This window comes from Bos indicus x Bos taurus, chromosome 15, assembly GCF_003369695.1.
Source record: "Bos indicus x Bos taurus breed Angus x Brahman F1 hybrid chromosome 15, Bos_hybrid_MaternalHap_v2.0, whole genome shotgun sequence".
Classification (NCBI taxonomy): domain Eukaryota; kingdom Metazoa; phylum Chordata; class Mammalia; order Artiodactyla; family Bovidae; genus Bos; species Bos indicus x Bos taurus.
In genome coordinates, this window is record NC_040090.1 from 62,741,473 (window position 1) to 62,765,804 (window position 24,332).

General features: G+C 42.3%; 1 protein-coding gene across 1 annotated transcript; it reads right to left on the reverse strand.

Moving 5' to 3' along the window:
* Nucleotides 1-2,890: 2,890 nt before the first annotated feature.
* Nucleotides 2,891-23,567, reverse strand: C15H11orf53 (chromosome 15 C11orf53 homolog). Its single transcript, XM_027562092.1, has 4 exons — nucleotides 23,505-23,567; nucleotides 7,516-7,558; nucleotides 4,890-5,188; nucleotides 2,891-3,772 (listed from the first exon to the last, which is right to left on the reverse strand). The coding sequence occupies exons 1-4, from the start codon at nucleotides 23,565-23,567 to the stop codon at nucleotides 3,371-3,373; spliced, it is 807 nt and encodes a 268-aa protein (XP_027417893.1). The 3' UTR covers nucleotides 2,891-3,370.
* Between the last annotated feature and the right edge of the window lie 765 nt (nucleotides 23,568-24,332).

Consider the following 24,332-nt stretch of genomic DNA (forward strand, 5'->3'; position numbering starts at 1 on the left):
ACTACTAATAGCTTTATACACACACACACATATAAATATACATGCAAATACTTATTTTACTATTGGGGTTAGTAATTCTTTTGCCTTTGTGGAATTTTCTTACAGTACTCTAGTACTAAAATCTCCGCCTTTTCCACTATAGTGCCATCATATTGTATTAAATATTAACTGAGCTGTAGCAAGTCATAATGCTCATTTACAAGAAGTTATTAAATAAATGAGGTAAAGCTATTGTTTTCTTCTCTCATTCTTTGGGATTTGTATAGTATTATAAGAGAAATACAAACACTTTCAACTACATACTATAATATCTGTATTTAGTGATTTATAGGCAATCGCCTCTATTTTAGTTTTTGCATGGGCAAAGTTTGCTTTCCATTTTTTTGCGGACATTATCCTTCTAGGGAGATTTCTTAGCTTGAACTTGATACCACCATCTCTGCTTACTTTGTTTATTTTAAAATTGTTATTGGGGTATAATTTATTTACATCATTGTGTTAGTTTCAGGTGTACAGCAAAGTGAACCAGTTATACATATACATATATGTACTCTTTTTTAGATTATTTTCCCAATAGGTCATTACAGAGTATGGAGTAGAGTTTCCTCTGCTATACAGCAAGTTCCTATTAGTTATTCATTTTATATATAGTAGGGTGTATATGTCAATCCCTCTAATCTCTGCTTATTTCACATCTTAAGGGACCTAAAAGGGATGGTGTTTTGAACCTAAGCTCTTAAATTTTCTCTCACTTCCCCAGGAAAGCTGTGAGTCTGAGAAGAGCAGGTCTAATAAGGAGAGGAAAAGGAGAAGGTGTATTTTTTTTTTTGACATTGTGCATTATTACAGAAAGCACAGTTAGTCTCTGGAGTGCTCTAGGAAACAGAGAGTACTTGAATGGGAAATGGAATAGGGCAATAGAATTAACTTCCCTGACATAAGTTTATATCTTGGTTTCACTTTTTAACAAGTATTGTAAATTCCCAGAGCAATAAAACAGAATTAAATGAAAATATATGCAGTATAGCAATGCACTGTCAAGCTAAATAGGATTCTTAAAAATTATTTACTGTTTGGAATTATTACTGCCATTCCCCACTCCACTTGGCCTTTTAGACTGGGGAACTGAAAAGGACACTAAGCAGCCTATGGGCTGGTGCGTGTCTCCTTTTTTATAAATTAAATTTCCCAAACACTATGAAAGGACTTGTGTGCTCTAAGAAGGATGTAGACACCACTGGTCACTGAGCTCTACTTATCTGAGAGCCAGGTTGTGAGAAGAAGAACATGACAGGTGAGCAGAAAGCAGCAAACCAAGAGAAATAAGCATGCCTAATATTTAGTGTTATAATCAAATCAAAATTAAAGTTACAGGAACATATATTTATGATGTACACATACATGTATAATATCTGTGTTGCGTGATACTTGGTAACACACATAAGCAGTAGATGACTGTAATTATTATCAATTTTATACAGTCGATCTAGAAAAGTGACTTTAAGACCCTTCCTTGTGAAGGCTCCTGTACCTCCAGGGATGGCCAGATCTTCTCCTGATGAGGGGCTTGTCGTCCAGGTATGAGTGAGGCTGGATGACAGATGGCTCTGCCAAAGATACTGGTAATCAGGACTAAGTTCTCCAGTTTGATCAGACTGCAGAAGGGCAGCTCCCTCTCCCATTGTAGAAGCTACCCCCTTCCACAGTGGCTCAAAGTGAATACTGAGCAAAGTAAAGATTAGGCTGTGGGAAGGAGTGTGGGAGGAAGGAGTAGCCAGGGGACCTGGGAGAGTGCAGTCCAGCAGCTAATGACCACCAGTGCTCCTTCCATCAGTGCCTGGTCCTCTGAGGATGCTCTCCCAGGAGTGGGGTGAAGAGTGTGAGTAAAAGAGGCTCCTATTCAAGCATTTCTGTGGGGACGCCGCAAATTAAGAGTGTGTTTGCTCAACCAGAATATACTCTTGAATGCCCAGAGAAGGAGGAACATCAGTTATTCACTTCTAAGTGTGAACTAATATCTGTTTTTGACTTTCTAGACTTCTAAACAGAGCATGGGACCCTGTCACAGAGGATGCGATGGAAACTGTTTTGAGTGGCTTTGGGCCCCTAGGAGATGGAGATGCAGGGAAAAAACATTGGATTAGGATAAACCAGAAGGGTTAGAAAAATGTGATGAAGGGAATAAAGAAGATGGTAAGAAGACAAAAGGAAGATTCTGGGTGTAACCTGTGGAGCTTGAGACAGGCTTTGCCAAGTTAAAGTGTGTGCAGGGTGTTTATGATGGGCTTGGCCTGCAGACAGGCATGGTACATGGTGGGAATTACTGTGAGAGCTTAACTGGCAAAGGAATCCAAACCAATCAGACTTATATGAGACAGATTGAGGCTTCAAATGTCCGTTTCTTCATTTATACAAAGTAAGACCTATTTATTTCTGACCAATGAGCCACCAGCAAGGTCTCTCTTTAAATAGGAGGTGTGTGTATACCTGACACTGTCCTTCTTCAGAGCCCCTTTGCTTCTGGTGTTCTTGCCGACAGTCCAGGCCTGCTGTCTGTGTTTTCCTTATAATGCATGCATTCTTATTTGATTATAGAATGTCCATTTTACTAATCCACTCTGAGAACTGTTGGTGTATTCCATCAGAGAAACAATATCTAGCTTAATTGCTCAAAGAGGGCATTGGTCAAAGACAGTTTTTGGCCTTTATTGTTTTTTGGATTAGCCTAATTTTTGGACATCTTGGGCTTTAGTGCAGAGTCAAAACCATGTAGTTATGAAGCCAATAGTGTCCTGGCTTCATCCTACTTTAATGACAATAAAGCATTTTTTTTAATGGCATCACATTTATTACTTGCAAGTTATTATTTGTAAGTCCCTGTAAGGTGAGAAATATATGTAATACTTCACACTTTATAAAGTCACATGCTATAAAGTGCATTTTGTTTTTTGTGCCCTAATTTATTTTATACCCTATACATTCTCTTTTATTGAGGAACACACATAGTACATAACTAAGAAAAATTAGACAGGAAAATTAGTATGTTTTATGAGCTGCATAAAGTTTTTAATGTAATTTAAGCAAAACTACCAGTCTTAAAATGATACTTCAAAGATAACAAAAGATTCAAAACATAATGGGTTATTAGGCCCCAAAACCTCACTGTCAGGCTGTCTATCCCTGGCACACTGAATTCACATTGTGGTGTGTTTCAGTGGGGTTATGGTGGGTGGATCACAAATAAATGCCGTCGTCTTGTCTTTTCAGGACAACGACTTGTCCTGAAAACCCACTTCTGAAAGAACTGCCACACCACAAGAGTCTGTGAATACAGAGAACTGACTTAAAGCACAGAAGTCCTCCGGTGCCCTCAGTAGGCTCTGCGGCATTCATATGTCCCCCACACCAGGCTCCCGTCTTCTTTGGTCCACGGAGAAGTGTCCTGGAGGGCAGAGGTGTCTGCCCCCTCGTCCTGGGAGAAGGGCCCCACCTTGGGCGGTGGGTCATTGGACATCGTCATGAAAGAGGTGAAAGGGTAGGGGGCCGGGGTGGGGTACCCCTGTGTGTGGTACAAATCCTCCAGCGCATGCAGCGAGTAGGACTGAACCCCGGTGAGGGGGCCCCCCCAGCCGGCGCTCCTGTGCTGGGCCGCACCGCCCGACTCCAGCTGCGAGAGGGAGCCGGTGCTGGGTGCCAAGCTCTGCAGGGTGTCTGCCGGCACGGGGTCTGGCTGGCTGAGGCCTTCGGGCACCGTCTGCTCCCACGAGTCCCTCTGAGGAGGATGGAAAGGTCACTTGGGTTAGTCACTAGGTGATGGTCTGATGGGGACACATTTCCTTCCCGACACAGGGGCCCGTGTCTTCCAAAGCAGGCTTGGGGTCCTCCCTGTGCTGTCCAGCGCCTCCTTACAGGCGGCTCTCTCCTCTGCTGTTGGACACTGAACGTTTTAGTGCCTTTCTCAGTCTAGAATTGGGTGTGTGTGTGTGCGTGTGTGTGTGCGTGCGTGTGTGTATATAGAGTCCTTTCCCCAGAAAACTTTAAATGAGTAAATGTGAAAATGATAAAATGAACATTTAGGCAGCGTTTCATCTACTCCTGGAAGGAGAAGCCTCTAAATTACAGGGTGGGCTTCTAAGGGGGCTGGGACGGCTACCCTGCCCCACAGGGAGCAAAGACCTGGAGCCTCATAGGTTGGGGGCTGGAAAGGTTTAGGTTTGATTCAATGCTAGGCCACTTACTAGCTTCCTAACTCTGAGTGCCTCACTTTGTTCTTCTGTCAAATGGGGCTTTAATAACTATACCCTGAGTTGTTGCCAGTATTAAATGAACATGTACACGTAATTCCCAATCTCTTGAGGCCTGTTTGGTCTAAAACCCCATGTCCACAGACTTATTCCTTTGTGGTCGCGGGCTTTACAGTTTTGTATAAAAAGGTTACTCGTGCTCTTTCTTATGAACTCATCTCCGGAAGGACTGTGAGAGAAGCAGGTTCTAAAGGGTAGAAATACCGTCGGGGAAAGAGGAACGAAGGGGAAGGTCGGAGGCTTCCTGATGGATATGCCCCGGGGACGGCCTCGCTGGGTCTGCGAGGTAAGACAGTGCTCTTTCCTTAAGCGCTGGCGGAATGATGGGGGACCATCTGGCAAAATCTAGAGTGTTAACACAATGGCTCTACGTCCCGTCCTATTCAGTCGTCCCGCCTCAACCCCTGGATACACAGAGCCTCCTCCCGCGTGGCTGGCCCGAAGCCCCGAGGAAGGCTCTCTGAACGTGGATTCTGGCTTCTCCCTGGGCGAGTAGACCCTTGGCTGCTGGGCGCACGGGCTGTCCAGGGCCGCGGGAACCCCGACCTCGGTGACCTCCCCTAAACTAAGCCTCTGAGTACTCACCAGCGCGAAGTGTGCGGGGTCGCTGGGGAAGGGCGGCGGCAGGAGCGGCGGCAGGGCCGAGGCGCTGAACAGCGTGCCGCTGTTGGGGGTCAGGGCCGTGGGGCGGTGGTCCCCATAGGGCTCCGGGAAGTAGGGGTCCAGCAGGGCCGCGTGGCCCTGCCCTGCTGAGGACTCGCAGGCAAAGGGCTTGGCCGCGCTTGACGTGCAGGCGTCGTTGGCAAACTGCTTGGTGTTGTGAAAGTCCGGGTCGGAGAGGAAGGCTCTCCTGACACCATAGTAACCTGACATCACCGGTGAGCCTGTTGCCAAAGGGAAAACAGATGGACAAATGTCTCCTCGGAGGAAGTCAAGGCATGTCTATGGCAGCCCGGTCTTTCCACGTGTGACATGGTGTTTCTAACGCAGGCCTGACGCCAAGGCCAACATTTAAATAGATAGATGTCTTGAAAAGCATTCAGTAGGGTGGCATTATGGCTTTTAACTACTCTGGTCCCCAAAACTGGTATGTTTAAGGTCGAGCTGCCTTAGGTAATGAGCTCACTTTACATGGAGTTATTACTGCCCAGTGCCTCTCACATACACATTTTTTTTGTACACCTTCTGTATGTGAGGCGCTCTACTAGGAAGGGGCTGGGCTAAAGAGGACAGGATAAGAATCCCCTGGCATTTGCTGTTATCTAATGAAGCATCTTTTTCACAGCTTCTAAGCCTTGCCCCCATAGATTAAGAGGCTGCTTCTGGGGCATGCTATGTGAGATTCAGTTTCTCTAGATAAGGTGACCTCACCCGGAATCAGCGGCAAGTTGTACTCTTCTTTTAATTTTTGTACACTGACGGTGACTTGCACCTAGCAGGCAACCGAAAATGGTTTGCCTTGCTTTGCTTCTGGGAAGCCAAGTTAGAGGACCACGATAAAGGTTTTCTTGGCTTTGAAGAGTCTGGTGTTATTTGCTGCCCTCTCGTGGCCAATTTGAGTCCCCACTCAGCTCCCCCGGGCCCTGCAAGCTTGAGAAGGGAAAACCTGGCACAGAAAGCCCCCTTGGTGGAAACCTGGAGAGGCTGAAACTAAGAATCTCATTTAAGGTAAGGCCCAGCGAAATAGTCCCAGACGAGAAGAGATGTGTTTGCTAAACGTTTTCTGAACCTGCAGTTCAATTGTATCAGGGAACCCTGTATCATTTAGAACGTGTTCAGGAGCACAGACTCGAGGACTGTAAAACAGATTTTTTTTTTTTTTTTCCCCTCCAGCTGGTGTTGGGTGTGATCCAGTTAGCTCAGACCTACTCTCTTAGTCACAAAAGAGTTGATCTGAGAGGAAGTTGCAGGTGCTTGTCTTTCTTACTTTCCACAACCGCAGTGCACTGCTTTTGAGCTTTGTCCCTGCCCACCCTGCCTGCTCTCTGGGAGAGAAGACAGACTCATCAAGACCCTCCTCCCTGTTACCCTGACTCAGTCTTACACCACTGTCCAGACACAGCGCTTAGACCCCTGCTACCCAAGGCGGCACATTGCATTGTGCTCAACACTCTCTCATCTGAGCGTAGTCCTCTTTCCAGTTGACCCACCAGCCCTACGCGGGCAGAACTTACATCTTATACATTTTCTGTAAACCCAGTAGTATAATACTATGTGCAACAATTCATGTAAATTTATTCATTCATTCAAATCAAAATTCCTCGCAGAAACTTAACAGCACAATTCCACTCACTCCATTTCCATCTTAAATTCTGTAGCCCCTGAATTCTAATCTGCTCATGAATTTGAAAGCTGCAGTTAGAGGTTTCGTCATAAGCATACTTCTCTAGAAAAAAAATATCTGTGCCTGTGAAAATCAATATCAACAAATAAGGTTTTGTTTCATGCCATGAATCTGTATCTGTCGTAGTGGTTAAGGCTACAAACAGCAAGGAGACTAAGTAAAAAAGGCTACCAGGCTCTCCTGTCTGCATTTCCAATTTCCAAATAAAAAAACACAGAGAAAAAATCCTTTGGTGTTTAAACATGTATTTTTTCTATTTAAAAAGAGGAAGAGCCATTCCAGATGATGAGAGAGGCTGCAGAAATTTTCTTCTGTAGAATGGAGCAGATACAGGCAAATTCCAATGACAGTAAATGTGATTGGGAAACACGGTATAGAGACATTCAGACGTTGGGGATCTTCTTCTGCTCTAATTTCTTTCCCTTATCCAGCTCTGAAGATGACCCAAATTACTGGGAAAACCTATGCCGCTTCTGAGCTTGGAAGTGGAATTCTCCAGGCAAGAATACTGGAATGGGTTGCCATTCCCTTCTCCAGGGGATCTTCCCAACCCAGGGTTTGAACAGGGGTCTCCTGCATTGCAGGCAGATTCTTTACCATCTGAGTCACCGGGGAAGCTGTAAAAACTGTATGAAGGGCCTAATTGCTCTTGCTTTTGCCCAATAAGCTTATACTAGACAGAATGCATTCCAAATTCAGGAACGGCTGCATGAGGTCTGCCTTTACTGATTTTACTTTTTAAAAACAAGTATTTTAAAGCAGCAAAACGTTCAAAGTCTTCTAAGGCATCTTTGAAAGAATGGAAGCCTAAATGCCTGATTTACTTCAAAAGTGAAGGAATCGACCCCTGTGAACTGCAATACTTACCTGGCACTGGGCCAAATGGAGACTGAGCAGAACTGACACTGCCCTGAAAGATAGAGAGGCATGCGTGTTTTACTCTTTCAAAAAATTTTTAATTGGTGGATAATTGCTTCACAATATTGTGATGGTTTTTGCCATATGTGAGAATGAATCAGCCATAGGCATACACGTGTACCCTCCCTCCGAACCCTCCTCTCTCCTCCTTCCCCCTTTTTTTTCCCTCTACTGTTTGTGTTAATGAAAGTGAAAGCTGCTTAGTCATGTCCAACTCTTTGCAACCCTATGGACTATACAGTTTATGGAATTCTCCAGGCCAGGATACTGGAGTGGGTAGCCTTTCCCTTCTCCAGAGGATCTTCCCAACCCAGGGATTGAACCCAGGTCTCCCACATTGAAGGCGGATTCTTTACCAGCTGAGCCACAATATCCTTTTTCAAATATGTATTAGTGATTTATATAAATGGGTTATGGGCTTCCCAGGTGGCGCTAGTGGTAAACAACCCACCTGCCAATGTGAAGGACATGGGAGATGCAGGTTTGATCCCTGGGTTGGGAAGATCCCCTGGAGGAGGGCATGAAAACCCACTCTAGTATTCTTGCCTGGAGAATTCCATGGAGAGAGGAGCCTGGTGGGCTACAGTCCATGGGGTCTCAAAGAGTTGGACACGACTGAAGCAACTAGGCACGCATGCACCTATGCCAGAAGCTAGGAAGAGGCAAAGAAGGGGGTACCCCTAAAGCCTTCAGAGAACCTGGCTCTCCTGACAACTCGATTTTGGACTTCTAGCCTCCAGATCTGTAAGAAAATAAATAATTATTTTAAGCTGCTTGTTTGCGGTAATTTGTTACTGCAGCCTTAGGACATGCCCTAATACAGAGTGTGATTGATGATGAAACAGAATTCACCTCAGTGTGAGAAGTGGCACTGTAGTAGTAAGATGGGGTGAGGTGGACCTAAGCTGGTGTCCCCCCATTAAGGATGGGGTGGGGAACACATCCTGGAAGAGGAGATGCTCAAGCTGACCGCTGAAGGAAGGGTATCCAGGTGTGTTGAGTCTTAAAATGCAAATTCTGACTCCAAGAGGCCCAGGAACAAACTAAGTGGAAAATGTAGCTGTTGTAAAAGTGAAGAGGTATCAACATCCACGTTTTCGGATTTGAGTTCTTAGTTCTGTCCTGACCCTGATAATCCTACAGACTCTCAAGAGTTGGAGGGATTTTATAGAGTCTTATTCAATCAGCACTCAATGCTGAAATCCTCTCCACTGTTATTAACCCTGGGTGCATTCAGCTTCTAGTGATGGAGAACTCTGCACTCTCTGAGAAAGCCAATTTATTCTTTGGCAACCTCTGTTACAAATGTACTTATTTCTAATCTCCTTGGTCTATACTGAATAAGTTAAACCCTTCTTCCATAAATAGCTCTTCAAATATCTGAGAGTAACCCATCATTTCCCAACTGTCTTAATCAGACTGGGCTGATATTACAAATACCATAGACTTGGTGGCTTAAACAAAAAACATTTCTCCCAGTTATGGAGGCTGGAAGTTTGAAATCAGGGTGCCAGCATGGTTGGGTCCTTTGAGGGGCTTTCATCTTGACTTGCAGATGGCTGTTTCCTTGCAGTGTCTTCATGCGGCACAAAGAGAGATCATCTTTTCCATATGTCTCTTCTTATGGGAGCACCAGTCCCATTCATATGACTTAACTCTCATGACTTCATTACCACCCCAAAGGCCCCAACTTAAAATACCATCATACTGGGACCAAGGCTTTAACATATGAATTACAAAAGAAGTAGGTGAGGTATACAAACTTTCCATCCATAGGACTAAATTGGAATTCTATCTTCTCTAGGGAAATATCCACCAATTGGCAGATTTTAGTTTTGGGGGCTCCAAAATCCCCGAGAATAGTGATTGCAGCCATGAAACTAAAAGATACTTCCTCCTTGGAAGGAAAGCTATGAGAAACCTAGACAGCATATTAAAAAGCAGAGACACCACTTTGCCAACAAAGGTCTGGATAGCCAAAACTATGGTTTTTCCAGTAGTCATGTATGGATGTGAGAGTTGGACTATAAAGAAAGCTGAGCACCGAAGAATTTTGAACTCTGGTGCTGGAGAAGAATCTTGAGAGTCCCTTGGACTGCAAGGAGATCCAACCAACCAATACTAAAAAAGAAATCACCCCTGAATGTTTGTTGGAAGGACTGAAGCTGAAGCTCCAATTTTTTGGCCACCTGATGCGAAGAACTGACTCATTGGAAAAGACCCTGTTGCTGGGAAAGATTGAAGGCAGGAGAGGGGGACAACAGAGAATGAGATGGTTGGATGGCATCACTGACTCAATGGACATGAGTTTGAGCAAACTGTGGGAGATAGTGGAGGACAGGGAAGCCTGGCGTGCTGCAGTCCATGGGGTCTCAAAGAGTGGGACGTGACTGAGCATCAGACATGGCTTAGCGACTGAACAACAGCCACTCAGAGGTAGCACGGTATTTGAAAGAGAAGACTCTGGAATGAGTGTCTATATTTGAATCCCAGCTCTGCTTCTTGTTTGCTGTGTGATCTTAGGCACATGAAGATTAAATATGATCTTATATGTCATGCACTGAGAATAGTTCCTAGTTTTGAGTAAGGAGGGCATAAGTATTAGCTATTATCACTCAGGTGCATTTTTACATTTCTTAAAGTCCATGGTTTATTCCTATAAACATGTCACTGTGTTTGATGTTAAAATTCTTTAAAAAATTATTTTACTGATGTATAGTTGATTTACAATGTTGTGTTAGTTTCTGCTATAGAGCAAAATGATTCAGTTATACACATTCTTTTTCATATTCTTTTCCGTTATGGTTTATTACAGGATACTGAATATGATTCCCTGTGCTATACAGTAGGATTTTTTTTTTTATTTTTACAAAACATCCATTCTACTTATAGTGGTTTGCCTCTGTTAATCCTAAACTTCTTAGTAGGTAAACAGTGTGTGTGGGGTCCAAGGTCAGGATGCTGTGATGTCTTGTACGGGAAGCAAAGGAGGTAATGATTAATTAGAGAAGAGCTTGTGTTCAGGCACATTTTCCCATGTTGCCAGGGCCCATGGTATCTAGTGTTCCCCTCTGCTTTCCATCTCTTTCTTCAAAGGCCTGTGCCAGGGCCCATTCCCCCTGCCCCTTGCCTCAGCCTCCTTCCCTGGGGAAGCAGAGTGTGGCAGGGTGGTGGCCATCCCTGGCGCTGCCTTGGGGGGTGTCCTATTGCCCTCTTGCCTCCTTTTCTCTGCTTGCTCCTCTTTAACTGCTCTGGCCAAGGCTGGAGCCTGGAGTGAGGCTTCCTGTGAAAGGCAGGGTGCACGTCCAGCTGGACAGAGAGAATTATGAGCATCTCTCCGTAATGCACCGGTTCATCAGCTGGCCCGGCCCTCCCTGGCCTCTGCCTGAAGCATGAGCAAAGGTTACTCTGGGCTCACACAGTCCCTGCAGAGTCTGCCACCACCAGGGCCACCAACAATCTTCTTCCGTTCCTTTTCCTTCTGCCCACTTTTACTTATTACTGTGGAATTGCCAGCCCTGTACTCCCAATCCAGTTTTAATACCTGAGGAACTTTCATAATGACTAGGCTAGTTGATTTTATTTGTTATTTGATGAAAAGAAGCCTCTTGTGTTCATTTCCCCTGTATAATTTTGCCCTTTACCTGCTGTGGAAATTAAACACTCTATTTCCATGCTTTATGATTAGTCATAAAATTTTACCTTGCGTATTTAACAAAGCCTACAAAGAGTATCTTAAGCCTCCCACTGACAGACATGACCCTTAGGACGTTAACTCTTTTTGCTCCTCTCCTAATTTACATCAGGGCTTCCCTGGTGGCTCAGGCGGTAAAGCGTCTGCCGCAATGTGGGAGACCTGGGTTTGATCCCTGGGTTGGGAAGATCCCCTGGAGAAGGAAATGGCAACCCACTCCAGTACTCTTGCCTGGAAAATCCCATGGATGGAGGAGCCAGGTAGACTACAGAACACGGGGTCACAAAGAGTCGGACATGGCTGAGCGACCTCACTAATTTACATGAGTATGTATTTTCTTGAATTTTAGCTTAAACCTCCACAAATTAAACATCATGATTATTTTCATCATCATTTTGCCAAGTAAATATGTATTAGACTTACTACATGTTTATCATTTTCTTTTCTTATCTGTCCTCCAAACTTTTTTCTAGGTTCATTTTCCTCCTTCTGAAAGAACCCTTTAGAAAATTCCTTTCCTGTAGGCGGTGGTTTAGCTGCTAAGTTGTGTCTGACTCTTTGTGACCCTATGGACTGCAGCCCACCAGGCTCCTCTATCCATGAGATTTCTCAAGCAAGAATACTGGAGTGGGTTGCCATTTCCTTCCCCAGGGGATCTTCCCAACCCAAGGATCGAACCCACGTCTCTTGCATTGCAGGCGAGTTCTTTACTGACTGAGTCACCTGGGAAGTCGGTGTTGGTGGCAATTTCTAGCTTTTATGTAAATGAAAATATAATTCCTTTTGCCTTTGTACTTAAAAGATACTATTTCTGGATTCATAATTGTAATTTTATAGGTATTCTTCTCTCAGCACTTTAAAGATTTCATTTCACTGTCTTGTGGCTTCCATGATTGCTGTTGAGAAGTTTGCTATTAAACTTACAGATATTCTATACAACAATCTTTCTTTCTTTTCTGACTACCCTTTAAAGTATACTCCTTTTGGCTTTAAGAGTTTTCAGCTTCACCTCCTTTTATCTTGAGATAGATTTTTAAAATGTATTCAGCTTGTATAGGATGTACTTCATGTGACTGGGGATGCATGTCTTTTGGAAAAGTTTCAACCATCTTTTTCTTAAATATTATCTTGGCTGTATTATCTGAATTCTCTCCTTCTGAGTCTTTGATATTTGTTAAATCTTTTACTTTTATCCCCAATAAATTCTCAACTTCTTGTTACTTTTCCTCTATCCATGATTCTGTGTTCTATATTTTGGAACAGATTGGTATAGATTTCTTCAGCTCTACATCCCGTTCACTAATTCCTTCTTCAACTGTAGCTTATTTGCTATTTAACTCATGCATTGATTTTTTTTTTTTTTTTTTAGTATCAATGATTAGATATTTTCTCAGTCCTATAAATTCTGTTTGATCTATAAGAATACATTTGAATCAGTTCTAATGAGGTGGATGAAACTGGAGCCTATTATACAGAGTGAAGTAAGCCAGAAGGAAAAACATAAATACAGTATACTAACGCATATATATGGAATTTAGAAAGATGGTAACAATAACCCGGTGTACGAGACAGCAAAAGAGACACTGATGTATAGAACAGTCTTATGGACTCTGTGGGAGAGGGAGAGGGTGGGAAGATTTGGGAGAATGGCAATGAAACATGTAAAATATCATGTCGGAAACGAGTTGCCAGTCCAGGTTCGATGCACGATGCTGGATGCTTGGGGCTGGTGCACTGGGACGGCCCAGAGGGATGGTATGGGGAGGGAGGAGGGAGGAGGGTTTGGGATGGGGAACACATGTATACCTGTGGCAGATTCATTTTGATATTTGGCAAAACTAATACAATTATGTAAAGTTTAAAAATAAAATAAAATTAGAAAAAACAAAAACAAAAACAAAAAAAAATATTGGTTGGTCTTTTGTTGAGTGTACACTATTTATTTTTATTATTATTGTTATTTTCAAAAATTTTGTATTTGGTTATGCTAATACCAAAATTCCCGAAAGTCCTGGGAATTTAACTTTATTGTTCATGCTAGGACTCTCATTCCTAGTTATTTGTTTCCTTATGCATTTGGTGATCTCTGATTGAAACATGTATCTGGGTTGATCTTAATCTGTGAAAATCTGAGTTCCTAACGTTGTGTTTCTCCTGAAGATTTATGCTTATATTTTTGGGAAGCAGCTCCCTTCCAGGTTCCCCAGTCCCAGGTTGAGCTACCCCAAACTTAGCAAAACTAGCTCAAGGACCAGTCAGTCTTCACATAGAAAGCTAGTTTGGACCCCTGTCCTTAGGGGAATCTGCCTTTCTGGGGTGATCATCTTCTCATCATTCAGTGTCTTTACTTCTGCTCAAACATTTCCCCTCCCTTCCATGTCACCCCTCAAATCACCCCACCAAACCGCCTAGCTTTATTGATTTCCCTTACATCCTACCAGCTCAACAAATCAGCAAAAAAATTTTTATGCAGGATCCAGTTTTGTTATGGGTATAATCTCCCTACCTCCAGACCATTGACTCTGCCTGAAACAAAATCACATCCCCAAGGATTAGAAATAGGAGTATATGCTGTCCTGTCTTTCAAACACCAGATTAAAAAAATTTTTTTCTATGACTTCCAACATGTTCCAGCAGAGATATGAATTATAATAAAATTCATAGGCACATACTTGTAGAAATTTTATAAGCACACTATTAGGCACATGACCAAATATGTTATATTGCTATCTCATTAATTATCAAACCACCCCAGAAGGTAAGTAATATTATTTTCATCTTAATGATGAGGAAATTGAAATAGAGAACAACTCAGGTTTCTCTGCAGGTAGGGTTGTTGCTGGTGGTAATGGTGTGATTTCAGGGTCTGTTTCTTTTATTTTTTAAAAAAATTTTTATTGGAGTGTAGTTGATTTATGATGTTATGTTACTTTCAGGTATACAGCAAAGGGAATCAGTTATAGATATACATATATCCACTCTTTTTAAGATTCTTTTCTCATATAGGCCATTATGGAGTATTGAGTAGAATTCCTTGTGCTATACAGTATGTTCTTATTAGTTATCTATTTTATATTTGTAGTATGTATATGTCAATCCCAATCTCCCAATTTATCCCTCCCCCATCCCCTGTGAACCGTAAGTTTGTTTTCTACATCTGTGACTCTACTTCTGTTCAAAACTTATCTCATAACTACCACACCAGACTGCCTTCCAAGAGTTTTAATACCTTGAAAATAAAAGTGGGAAAACGTCATAGTTTAAAAATTTAGTAAAAAAGGAGACTTAGGATATTCAGCATTACTGACTCAGTGGACCTGAGTTTGAGCAAGCTCTGGGAGCTGGTGATGGACACGGAAGCCTGGTGTGCTGCAGTCTGCTGCTGCTGCTGCTGCTGCTAAGTCGCTTCAGTCGTGTCCGACTCTATGAGACCCATAGACGGCAGCCCACCAGGCTCCCCCGTCCCTGGGATTCTCCAGGCAAGAACACTGGAGTGGGTTGCCATTTCCTTCTCCAATGCATGAAAGTGAAAAGTGAAAGTGAAGTCACTCTTCGAGACCCCATGGACTGCAGCCTACCAGGCTCCTCCATCCATGGGATTTGCCAGGCAAGAATACTGGAGTGGGGTGCCATTGCCTTCTCCGGTGCTGCAGTCTACGGGGTTGCAAAGAATCGGAAACAACTGAGTGACTGAACTGAACTGAACTGACGACATTCAGAGAAACCATATAATTAAATAAATGCTCACAAAGAAGATTCAGTGGGAGGTATATTTCCCTGTGTGTGTGTGTGTGTGTGTGTGTGTGTGTGTGTGTATATATATATACTTCCATATCTATATGTATATATCTATACATTTTTAGCCTTCAGTAAGTATTCCATTTTGGGGGGAGGAGGTTCAAATTTGATAAAGCATAATTTATGTACAATACAATTTCCAACTTGTAAGCATATAATTTGATCAATTTTGACCATTTCAAAAAACTCCTACGTGATCTCCCCCATTGTGATATAAAACATTTCCACATAATTAATTATTTATAGCTATAATCAGTGCTTATGGTGACCTGGGAAATATTTAGATTGGATAAGTCATATAAAAGGCAATGATAGCACACAACTTCTGTTCATCTCACAGAACATAGAAGAGTTCTAAAAGGCCTATTCTGGGACCAGGAGGGGTTTCACTGGACTGATTTCAGAGCTGGTATACCAGATTCATATGTTGAGAAAGAACAACCTAAGACATGAGCCTTCAACATGCGCACTAAGTATCTTTGCTCATGTGAAGGGAAAACACATTTCTTTTTACCTTGTTCAAGACATTATATTCATTCAGTTGCATCTCACCATATGAATTCTTTAGAAATAATATTGAAATTAATATTGAAAAGCCCATAACTTTTGACCAAACAAGATGGTATATAATTTTTATTTTGCATACAGCAAACAACAGGATCTTGCAATGCCAGGTAGCCAAATTTAGAGGTTTACATTTGAATGAAATTTGCCAGTGTGCAACTTCCTGTAGCTAACACAGCAGCCTCACAGCTGCCCCGAAAGCCCCTCCATGAAAATGAGTTAATTTGAACTAATAGGTCACCATGATAGTAAAGTGATAAGATCAGGAGTTTCCCTTCACTACATTTATTGTCATTTTTATGACCCTATAATATTTTTAGGTGCCAGCCTGAAAACTGAAAGACCATGTGAAGTGTACTAAAGAAGAGGACTGCAAGGAGTGTAAGATTTTTCATGATATATTTAAAAAATTCCAACTATATAGTCTGAAAGTGTCCCTTTAAACTTGAAGATATTGCTGCTAATGCTTAAATAAAAATCATAGCCCCTTCTGAATGGCTGGGATTCCTTTTCAAGGAATTCACAGCATATTTAATTTCTCACTGTCATCATATCTAAGATTGGGAGAGAGGTGGAGATGATGATATACTGAACATTTTAAAACCATGTTTTAATATCTGAATTGAGAACAACCATTAGTCAAACAATTTTCTTCCAACTTTGAAATGAATGTAAAGTCAGTGCCAGGTATAATGTTGTTATCTTTTAAATAGGTACCTGTGTTAGGATGGAATACCTTCTTCCTCCACAAGAAAATGGGCATAGAGAATTAGATGCTTAGCTAATGTGACAAGTATATAGTAGAACTGGGGCATTCTGATTGGTGTGAACTCTTATGCAGTGACTCAGCTATAACAAACCTATTCTAATAAGTCTTATTCATTTTGCAAAGTTTGAAAAAGGTTTTAATTTATGGACCAGTTATCTGAGTTACCTAGTAATTCAGTCATAAATATGGATAAGAGAAATGCTCCATAATGAATAGGAACTAGAGTTCTAAGCATCTACCATGTGCCAGATGCTTTATGTAATGCTATCTTATTATAAAGTAGATATTATCACCTCAAGTTTATAAAAGAGGAAACCAAGCATCAGAGAAGTTAAGTGATGTGTCCCAAATTGTCTGTCTTATAAATTGCAGGACTAGGATTTAAACCCAAACTCTCTAAGATTTATTCCCCCTCAAGCTCTCAGTGACATAACCAGTAGGTTCTGTGCCCTAGCCCTTCCATCAAGCCAAAGATATCTACTGGCACCTCTGATGTGCTAGGCACAATGTTGAATGTCTCAGGTGCTAGAAAAAATGCAATCAAAGGGCTTAGATTAGGATCTACTTAGGGACATAAGCCATTTGCTATAGACTAAATATGGCCACAATTACTTTGCAGCTCTTCCCATCAATAAGTGGCATCCATACTTCTACCTCGGAGAAGGGAATGGCACCCCACTCCAGTAGTCTTGCCTGGAAAATCCCATGGACCTAGGAGCTTGGTAGGCTGCAGTCCACGGGGTTGTGAAGAGTAGGACACGACTGAGCGACTTCACTTTCACTTTTCACTTTTCACGCATTGGAGAAGGAAATGGCAACCCACTCCAGTGTTCTTGCCTGGAGAATCCCAGGGACGGCAGAGCCTGGTGGGCTGCTGTTTATGGGGTCACACGGAGTCGGACACAACTGAAGCGACTTAGCAGCAGCAGCAGCAGCATACTTCTACCGTCTTGAATCTGGGATGGTTTTGTGACTTGATTTGGCTAGTAGAATGTGGACTAGCATTTTATGAATACCTGCTTCATGCCAGACTCTGTGCCATGCACTGTATATATATTAGTGTGTTTCATCACTTTTAGTAATTAACATTTGTGTACTTTATATACTCTACATAATGCTAAGTGATTCACATTGTTCCACTAAAGCCTTGCCATTAACCAATGAAATAGACTGCTGTAAGTAATTATCTTTAGATTACAGATCAGAAAATTTATAGGCAGTGTAAAGACTGTCAAGGTCACAGAACTAGTGAGTGACGAGGCCGGATTCTACTAGACCTGCTCGGGCTGTGCACGTAGAGAGGGGAGGTTGGGGTAAGGATGAGAATAGCAGTGGCCATGAGCTGCTGTCCTGAGGAAGGTGACTGAACACATCACGCTGGAGGTGATATAGGAGTCCTGTTTTGAAGGATGACAGGAAATCAGTAAGCAGATAGGATAAGGGGTCTCGTCGTTGAGAGGCAAAGCAAAGGCTCAAATGTGTGGACAGCATGTCACAGATGTGGAAATATGCAGACAGGAAAGCTGGAGGAAGGAGCAAGGGCCAGGTTATAAAGAGTATTTTTAGAGCCAGGCTGAAGGAACCTGGACTTTGTCCACTAACAGGAAGTGGTTCTTTAGATGGCTATTAGCAGTGTAGATGTATTAAAAGTGGCATTCTAGGAAATTTAATCAGGGGCTGAAAATGATGGTCAGAAATGGTTGGTGTGGTGAATGTATGGGCTGCTGGAGCTTCCCAGATCCACGATACAGGTCTGATGGGCTCTCGGTGGGGTGGGGTTGGGGAGGCTAGCAGGTGACATTTATATCCACCTCTATTTGGCTTTGTGTTGGAGCCTGGTGAAGGCTGATACCTGCCCTGTGGGTACTAAGGGCTGCTGGCCACCTGTCCTGGTTGTACCGATTCCCAGGGCTCCTTCTCTCTTTTCTTCTTTATCGCCAGCCTCCTCGTTGATACCCATGTGTAAAGAGGGGCCTGGCATGTCTCCCTCATAAGGCCCTATTTACAAAGGAAAAAAACCCTATGTCCTTAAATGATTTAAGAGGTCATTGTATAGGTTCAATCCTAAAGCCTGTAAGAATTTGTGAGGAAGCAATATTGAAACATATATCTTTAAAAACATTTGGCTTGCTTCTATAAAGCCTAGATTATAGAGTATTTATTTCACAAAGAAAGAGTTGATTTGGGGCACCTTAGCTCCAATATCACCATCTCAGGTGGAAGTAGGGACTATGTGATTGATATAAGATGGAGATATGATAGTATGAAGTGCTTTGACTGATGCCTTCAAACATAGAGAGGTAAAATGAAGACTAAAAGAGACCTGTTTAAATTTTCTCTTGGGAGAAGGGAATTCACCACGAGCACACCATGTATTTTTGTAATAGTGCATGTAAATAACATAGATTTTGATATTGATTACCTTGGTGCAACAACTTAATTTCTTTATAATAAAATGTCATAGAGAAATTCTGGAAGATTGCACATGACCCTGGGAATTAGAACAAGTAGGAAGGGAAGGTCAGTAGACTTAAAAAAAATTTATGCTGTTTTATTAAGCTTGAAATTTTACCATGTGTTATTTTTGTAATTGAAACTAGTTAATATAAATTAAAAACCAGAATTTAGGTCTTCTTATATCTTTATTGTAGATTTCAAAATTAAAAAAAAAATCTGTGGTTTCAACTGTCTTACATTTCTGGTCTATGAACTATTTTATGCCCTTTGGAAAGTAACACTGTTATAGAATTCCAAACTTCTGACAGTTTCTTAAAATTTTACTGTTAAAACTTTCCTGCTTGGCACAAAATTATGTCCAGGCTGCCTCTGTGAGAAAGTTATTTCTGTTGCCTGAGTTACAAAATGAAACACATTTTTTTTTCACCCGTGGGTCTTGGCGCGCCTTTGGAATGCTATTTGTATTTATGTAGATCGATAGCTAAGTTAGAATGACAGGAGCTACTGGGATGCACATTAATAAATGGTATTGTACATTTTGGCCAGAACGAAATGTGCAGAACTTCAGCTCTGCCAGATGGACTTGCCATGGCTGTTTCACTGAAAAACTTGATTACTTTTGCAAGCTGAGTAAAAGAATTCACCACCCGGAAATATTTTAAATTTCATGACATTAAAAACAACCACTACAGAACCAATAAGACAGCTGAAAAAAATAAGGTGCTTGCAAAAAGTTGGCCTTTATTAATATTATTTTTTAAAAAGTTTCTGCAATTGTGAAAGAGCAGGTGGTTGGGTGGGGAACATGGACAACCCTGGAAATCTGGTTCAGTTCTCCGAACAGGCAGGACTGTGGGCTAATTAAAGTCAGACAATGGGCCATTTTGTAATCTTTAGATAAAACATTCATTCAAATGAATGCCAGGGATATAATACGTACTTCTATATTCAAACATTGGCGTTTTGAGTTTACAGGGCAGGCATTGCCTGCTCCGAAAATGTTTCTTTCTTTCTTTTTAAATTCTTTCTGGGCTCAGAAGGGGGTTAGTTGGCAATGTTAACAAGCAATATGCAAAGCACTGTGCTATGAGAGTGAGCGAAAGGTGTGGGGGAGCATTCCCAGGGTAGACACTGATTCCCTTTATCGATAACCATACAAACATTACAAATGAATGGATCCTTCCGCGGGCAACTCAGAAAAAAGTAACAAGGGCAAGTGAGATGTACTCCTTAAGGAAAAAAATCATATTTTCCCCTAAGAATTTAATATTCAAACATGACAAGAACAGGTACTTCTAAATTTTTTTTTTTTTTTTAAGTAAGAAAAATAAAACATTAGCAAAGCAGGAAGATACACACTGGGCCATCTGACGACCAATTGCAGTGCCCAGGGAAGCAGGAAATTCTTACTAAAGCCAGACTACATTATAGGATGGGTTTATAAGAGTTGAAGAGATGAAAACTAATTTTTATGGTAAATTTTTAGAAATCATAGAAGAGCATGAAGATTTCTTGTAATAGCACTGATCCAGATAATTTGCACTTGTGTTTAGTCATTCAGTCATGTCTGACTCTTTGCAACCTCATGGACTGTAGCCCACCAGGCACCTCTGTCTGTGGGGATTCTGCAGGCAAGAATACTGGAGTGGGTTGCCATGCCCTCCTCCAGGGGATCTATCCAATCCAGGGACTGAACCCAGGTCTCCCGCATTGCAGGTGGATTCTTTACTGTCTGAGCCACCAGGGAAGTCCAGTTTGCACTTACATGTCTTCAAAGCTTGAGATGCCTCTGACCAGAACATGGAATCAACAGATTATGCCTATTCTCTGCTCTTGACTTGACAAGTCCAGAGAGGGCTGCAATGGCTGTGGTGTCTTGAATTTATGTGTGGCTTCCTTGAATTTATAAATTTAAATTTATATTTAAAGCATGGAGGAGGATAGGTGGGCATGGCAACCCAATATTCCTGTCTGGAGAACCCCATGGATAGAGGAGCCTTAAGGGCTGCAGTCCATAGGGTCATACAGACTCGGACAGGACTGAAGAGACTTAGCCTACATGCACAAATCAGTTTGTGGGCTTATTCACACTCTGTCTCTTCCTTTCACTTAGAATTTTCATTGTTATTTAATACCACCATTAGAATATCAAAGAGAAATAGCACAATATATATAAATTGCCCAAGTTTTAGAAAAGTTGGGAAATTATATCTTGATTATATCTGTCTTCAGCATGGAATTCTAAGACCCACGCAGGAAATGAGATTCTTGGTAATCTGTCTCTCTCCATCTTTTACCATATATTCATAAGAAGATAAGAGCAGAAGGAAATTACCCTCCCCTTTCCTTACTAGCTATTTTATTTATTCAGCGTATGCATATGATTCTTGAGTGTGTACAACTGTGAGAGAGTGCTGGAACACCATGTAGGTTGGGAGAGCATCTAAGAGGTGGATGACCAGAGTGAACTGGTAAGCTCAGCATTTCCCTGAGCCTGGGGTCTCTTCCAGCCTTCAGAAAGGAGCTGAGATGGGTCTCCTCCTCCTTGGGTGGGAGAGTGGCATATTACATCTTGTCCCAGGAGCGAGTCATGTGCTACCAGCCTCTCAGGTCAGGTCAGCAACTTTCAGAAAAAAATCAGACTTCAGCTGAAGGCAGAGCAGAGAAGCAAGCTTCAGGCAAGAAGAGGAGGTCAGAGTGAAATGGGTTGGCTGAGGCAGACCTAGAGAGCTCAAGAAGAGCTGGAGAGAGGCTTCTGTGAGGTCTGTGTGGTGTTCTTGGACTCTGGCTCCGGAAATGCTTTCCTCTTTTACAGGGAGGGCCAGGTGCCATGCAGAGCCCAGGGGAACAAGAGTCCAGGAGAGGTGGGGGATGGCTGAGAGGAATGACACTCGGGTAGCAGGTTCTGGGATGCAGCTAGAGATAGGTTCTATAAGGAAATTAAGTCCAGTTTCTTCCAAGATGTCTGGGTGTCAAAGGAGAGGAAGGTCCTGGCTCTGGTTTGGACTGGGTGTGGCATCATCTGAGCCGTATACAGAATCACTGCAGGGACAGGCCGGGAGACAGACTTGTGGCTGAGAAGGGGTAAAAGACACGATGGGCCACGACCTGTGTGGAGTGTGGAGGGTGGGCGCAGGACTGAGCGAGGACCCGAAGCAGAGTGGTTATTTATTCCCAAAGCTCGTCCTTCCTTGGACCAGAAATGTAAACTTAAGGAGGCAATATGGTGGGTAAAATAAAGACTGTGAAGTCCAACAAACCTGGTTTCAAATCTATGCTCCACTGATTCCTACCCCATTCTTAGTTTCCTCATCTGAAAAATAGATATGAGCGTCACCCTCTTAAAGCTATTGTGCTCCTTGTTGATAAGTGACATTTACTCTAAAATGAATAAATGAAAATATTTGTGACATCTTTACTTTGGAGCCTAGAAGAAATGTTAGCTATTATTATTAAGAATTCTTATTTACCCCAAAGAAAAATTGAGGGGACAGAAGAGGACTCAGGCCCAGAAGTCACCTCAACTGTTCTATCCGTGCCAGTCTTTGACTAGATATTTAAGCTAGTGTAGAACATTTGCACTCCATGGAATTGTTCTTGCGCCTCATGTGATTTTTCTATTGCCTATTTCCCTTGCAAACTCAATTTGCAACTCTAGCTGAACTAGAAGAAAGGAGATTTATCTTTCTCAGAATAAAGACAGGATTACAGCTTGGCTTTGGTAGACCCATCAGGTTGGGGGTAGGGTGGAACACGTTCTGAGGTCGGGAAAATCTAGCAAAGCAGAAAGATAAACAGCTGTATACCCAGTGGGGAGAAGGGGGACACATCAGAAACACAATGAGTACTGGTCCCCTCCCACCCGTACCATTCATATGATTACATGATCCTTTGTAATTGAGGAATTGTAGACTCTTGCCTGGAAAATCCCATGGATGGAGGAGCCTGGTAGGCTGCAGTTCATGGGGTTACAAAGAGCTGGACATGGCTAAGTGACTAAGCACATGTATAAGGGAGGAGTGAGTGGTGTAAGGCTGGTGTTGCTGAGTCAGAATAAAAGTAATGTTGCTGACTGTTGCTTCCATTGTTTTGTCATTTCATTTGCTCACAGTGAATCAATTTTTCGAATCTACAAAAGGCATCCCATGGCCTTTCTAGTAGCCAGTTTATACAGTATTAGGATTTGTAGGAATGATGACAGAAGTGTCTATTCACCCAGGTTGCCGTTCAGAGCTCACCACCACCTATGGATATCTTCCTTTTCACAGCACACTAACATGACAGATAACATTTATCAAATGCTACCATGCTCCAGATACTAGGAAAACCATAAAAGCTGCCATTTTCTGAGCACTTAGAACATACCATGCACCATGTACCAGCCAACCAGAGGCTATGGGCATAGAGGGGAGTGTCTGGGAGACCTCTGCAGGCAAGACTAGAACTAAATTTTGAAAGGTCACACACCACTTCACTTCTCCACCATTTGGACCAAGAGGGTCCACCCACTGCATATCACAGAGTCTCTTCTCTCCCTCCGGATGGTCACCCCTCCTCGCGTTCTTTTGAACTCTACCGCTCCTCACTGCCTATCTAGTTTTCTTCTCTCCCAGCTCAGCTCAAGGCTCACGCTCCTCCAAGAAGTCTTTCACCTACCCTGACCATGGCTTGCTCGCCCTCTTTGCGACCTCTGTCCTGCTCTCCAATGGTCACTGTCATGTTTGGCACTTGGATACCAAAGCTGTCTTTTAATTTTTAATCATTTATTTCATGCGTAATTCCTTCTCTAAGCTGGACTGTACATTTCTTCAGTTCAGTGAATTTCTTATATCATTTGAATACTAATGTTCATTAGATGAAGTATTTGATGCTCTAGCATTGATTGAACACATACTAAGTGCAAAGCCCTTGACACATGTTAAATCTAACACAATAACTTTGGGAGGCAGATATTATCATCTTCCTTTGACACTAAGATTAAAGTACTTTTACAGTCATCATACAGTTGGCAAATGGCAGTGCTGGGATTTGCATTCAGGTCATCTGGATCCAGAGTCCAAACTCTTCATCGTGCTATGCTGCCTGTGCCTTAGATGAGAAACCCCTGCGAATCTAAGCACTGAGGGTTCTCAGATGACAGAGTGATCTGAAACTTCAGCTCAAGGATGCTGGAATTGGAATATGAGCTGGTTCTCAGAGATTGAGATATATTTCAAACCATAGCGAGATGGGAACATTTGAAATACAAATAGTAAAGAAGTAAGGGGACGGGATAAACTGTTAAAAATTTGAGTATTAAAATTGAATACTGAAATAGGACCAACCAAATTCTGCTTTTATTGACAAGGACAGAGGCCCAGAGAGGAGAGAGGAATTCCTGGAGACCACTGATGGCCAGAAGGAGGGGATTCAAACAGACCGAGGAGGGAGCAATTTCTTTTTTAACACCAAAGAGAAGTCTCAGATGTGTTTTCCAAAGTTTCA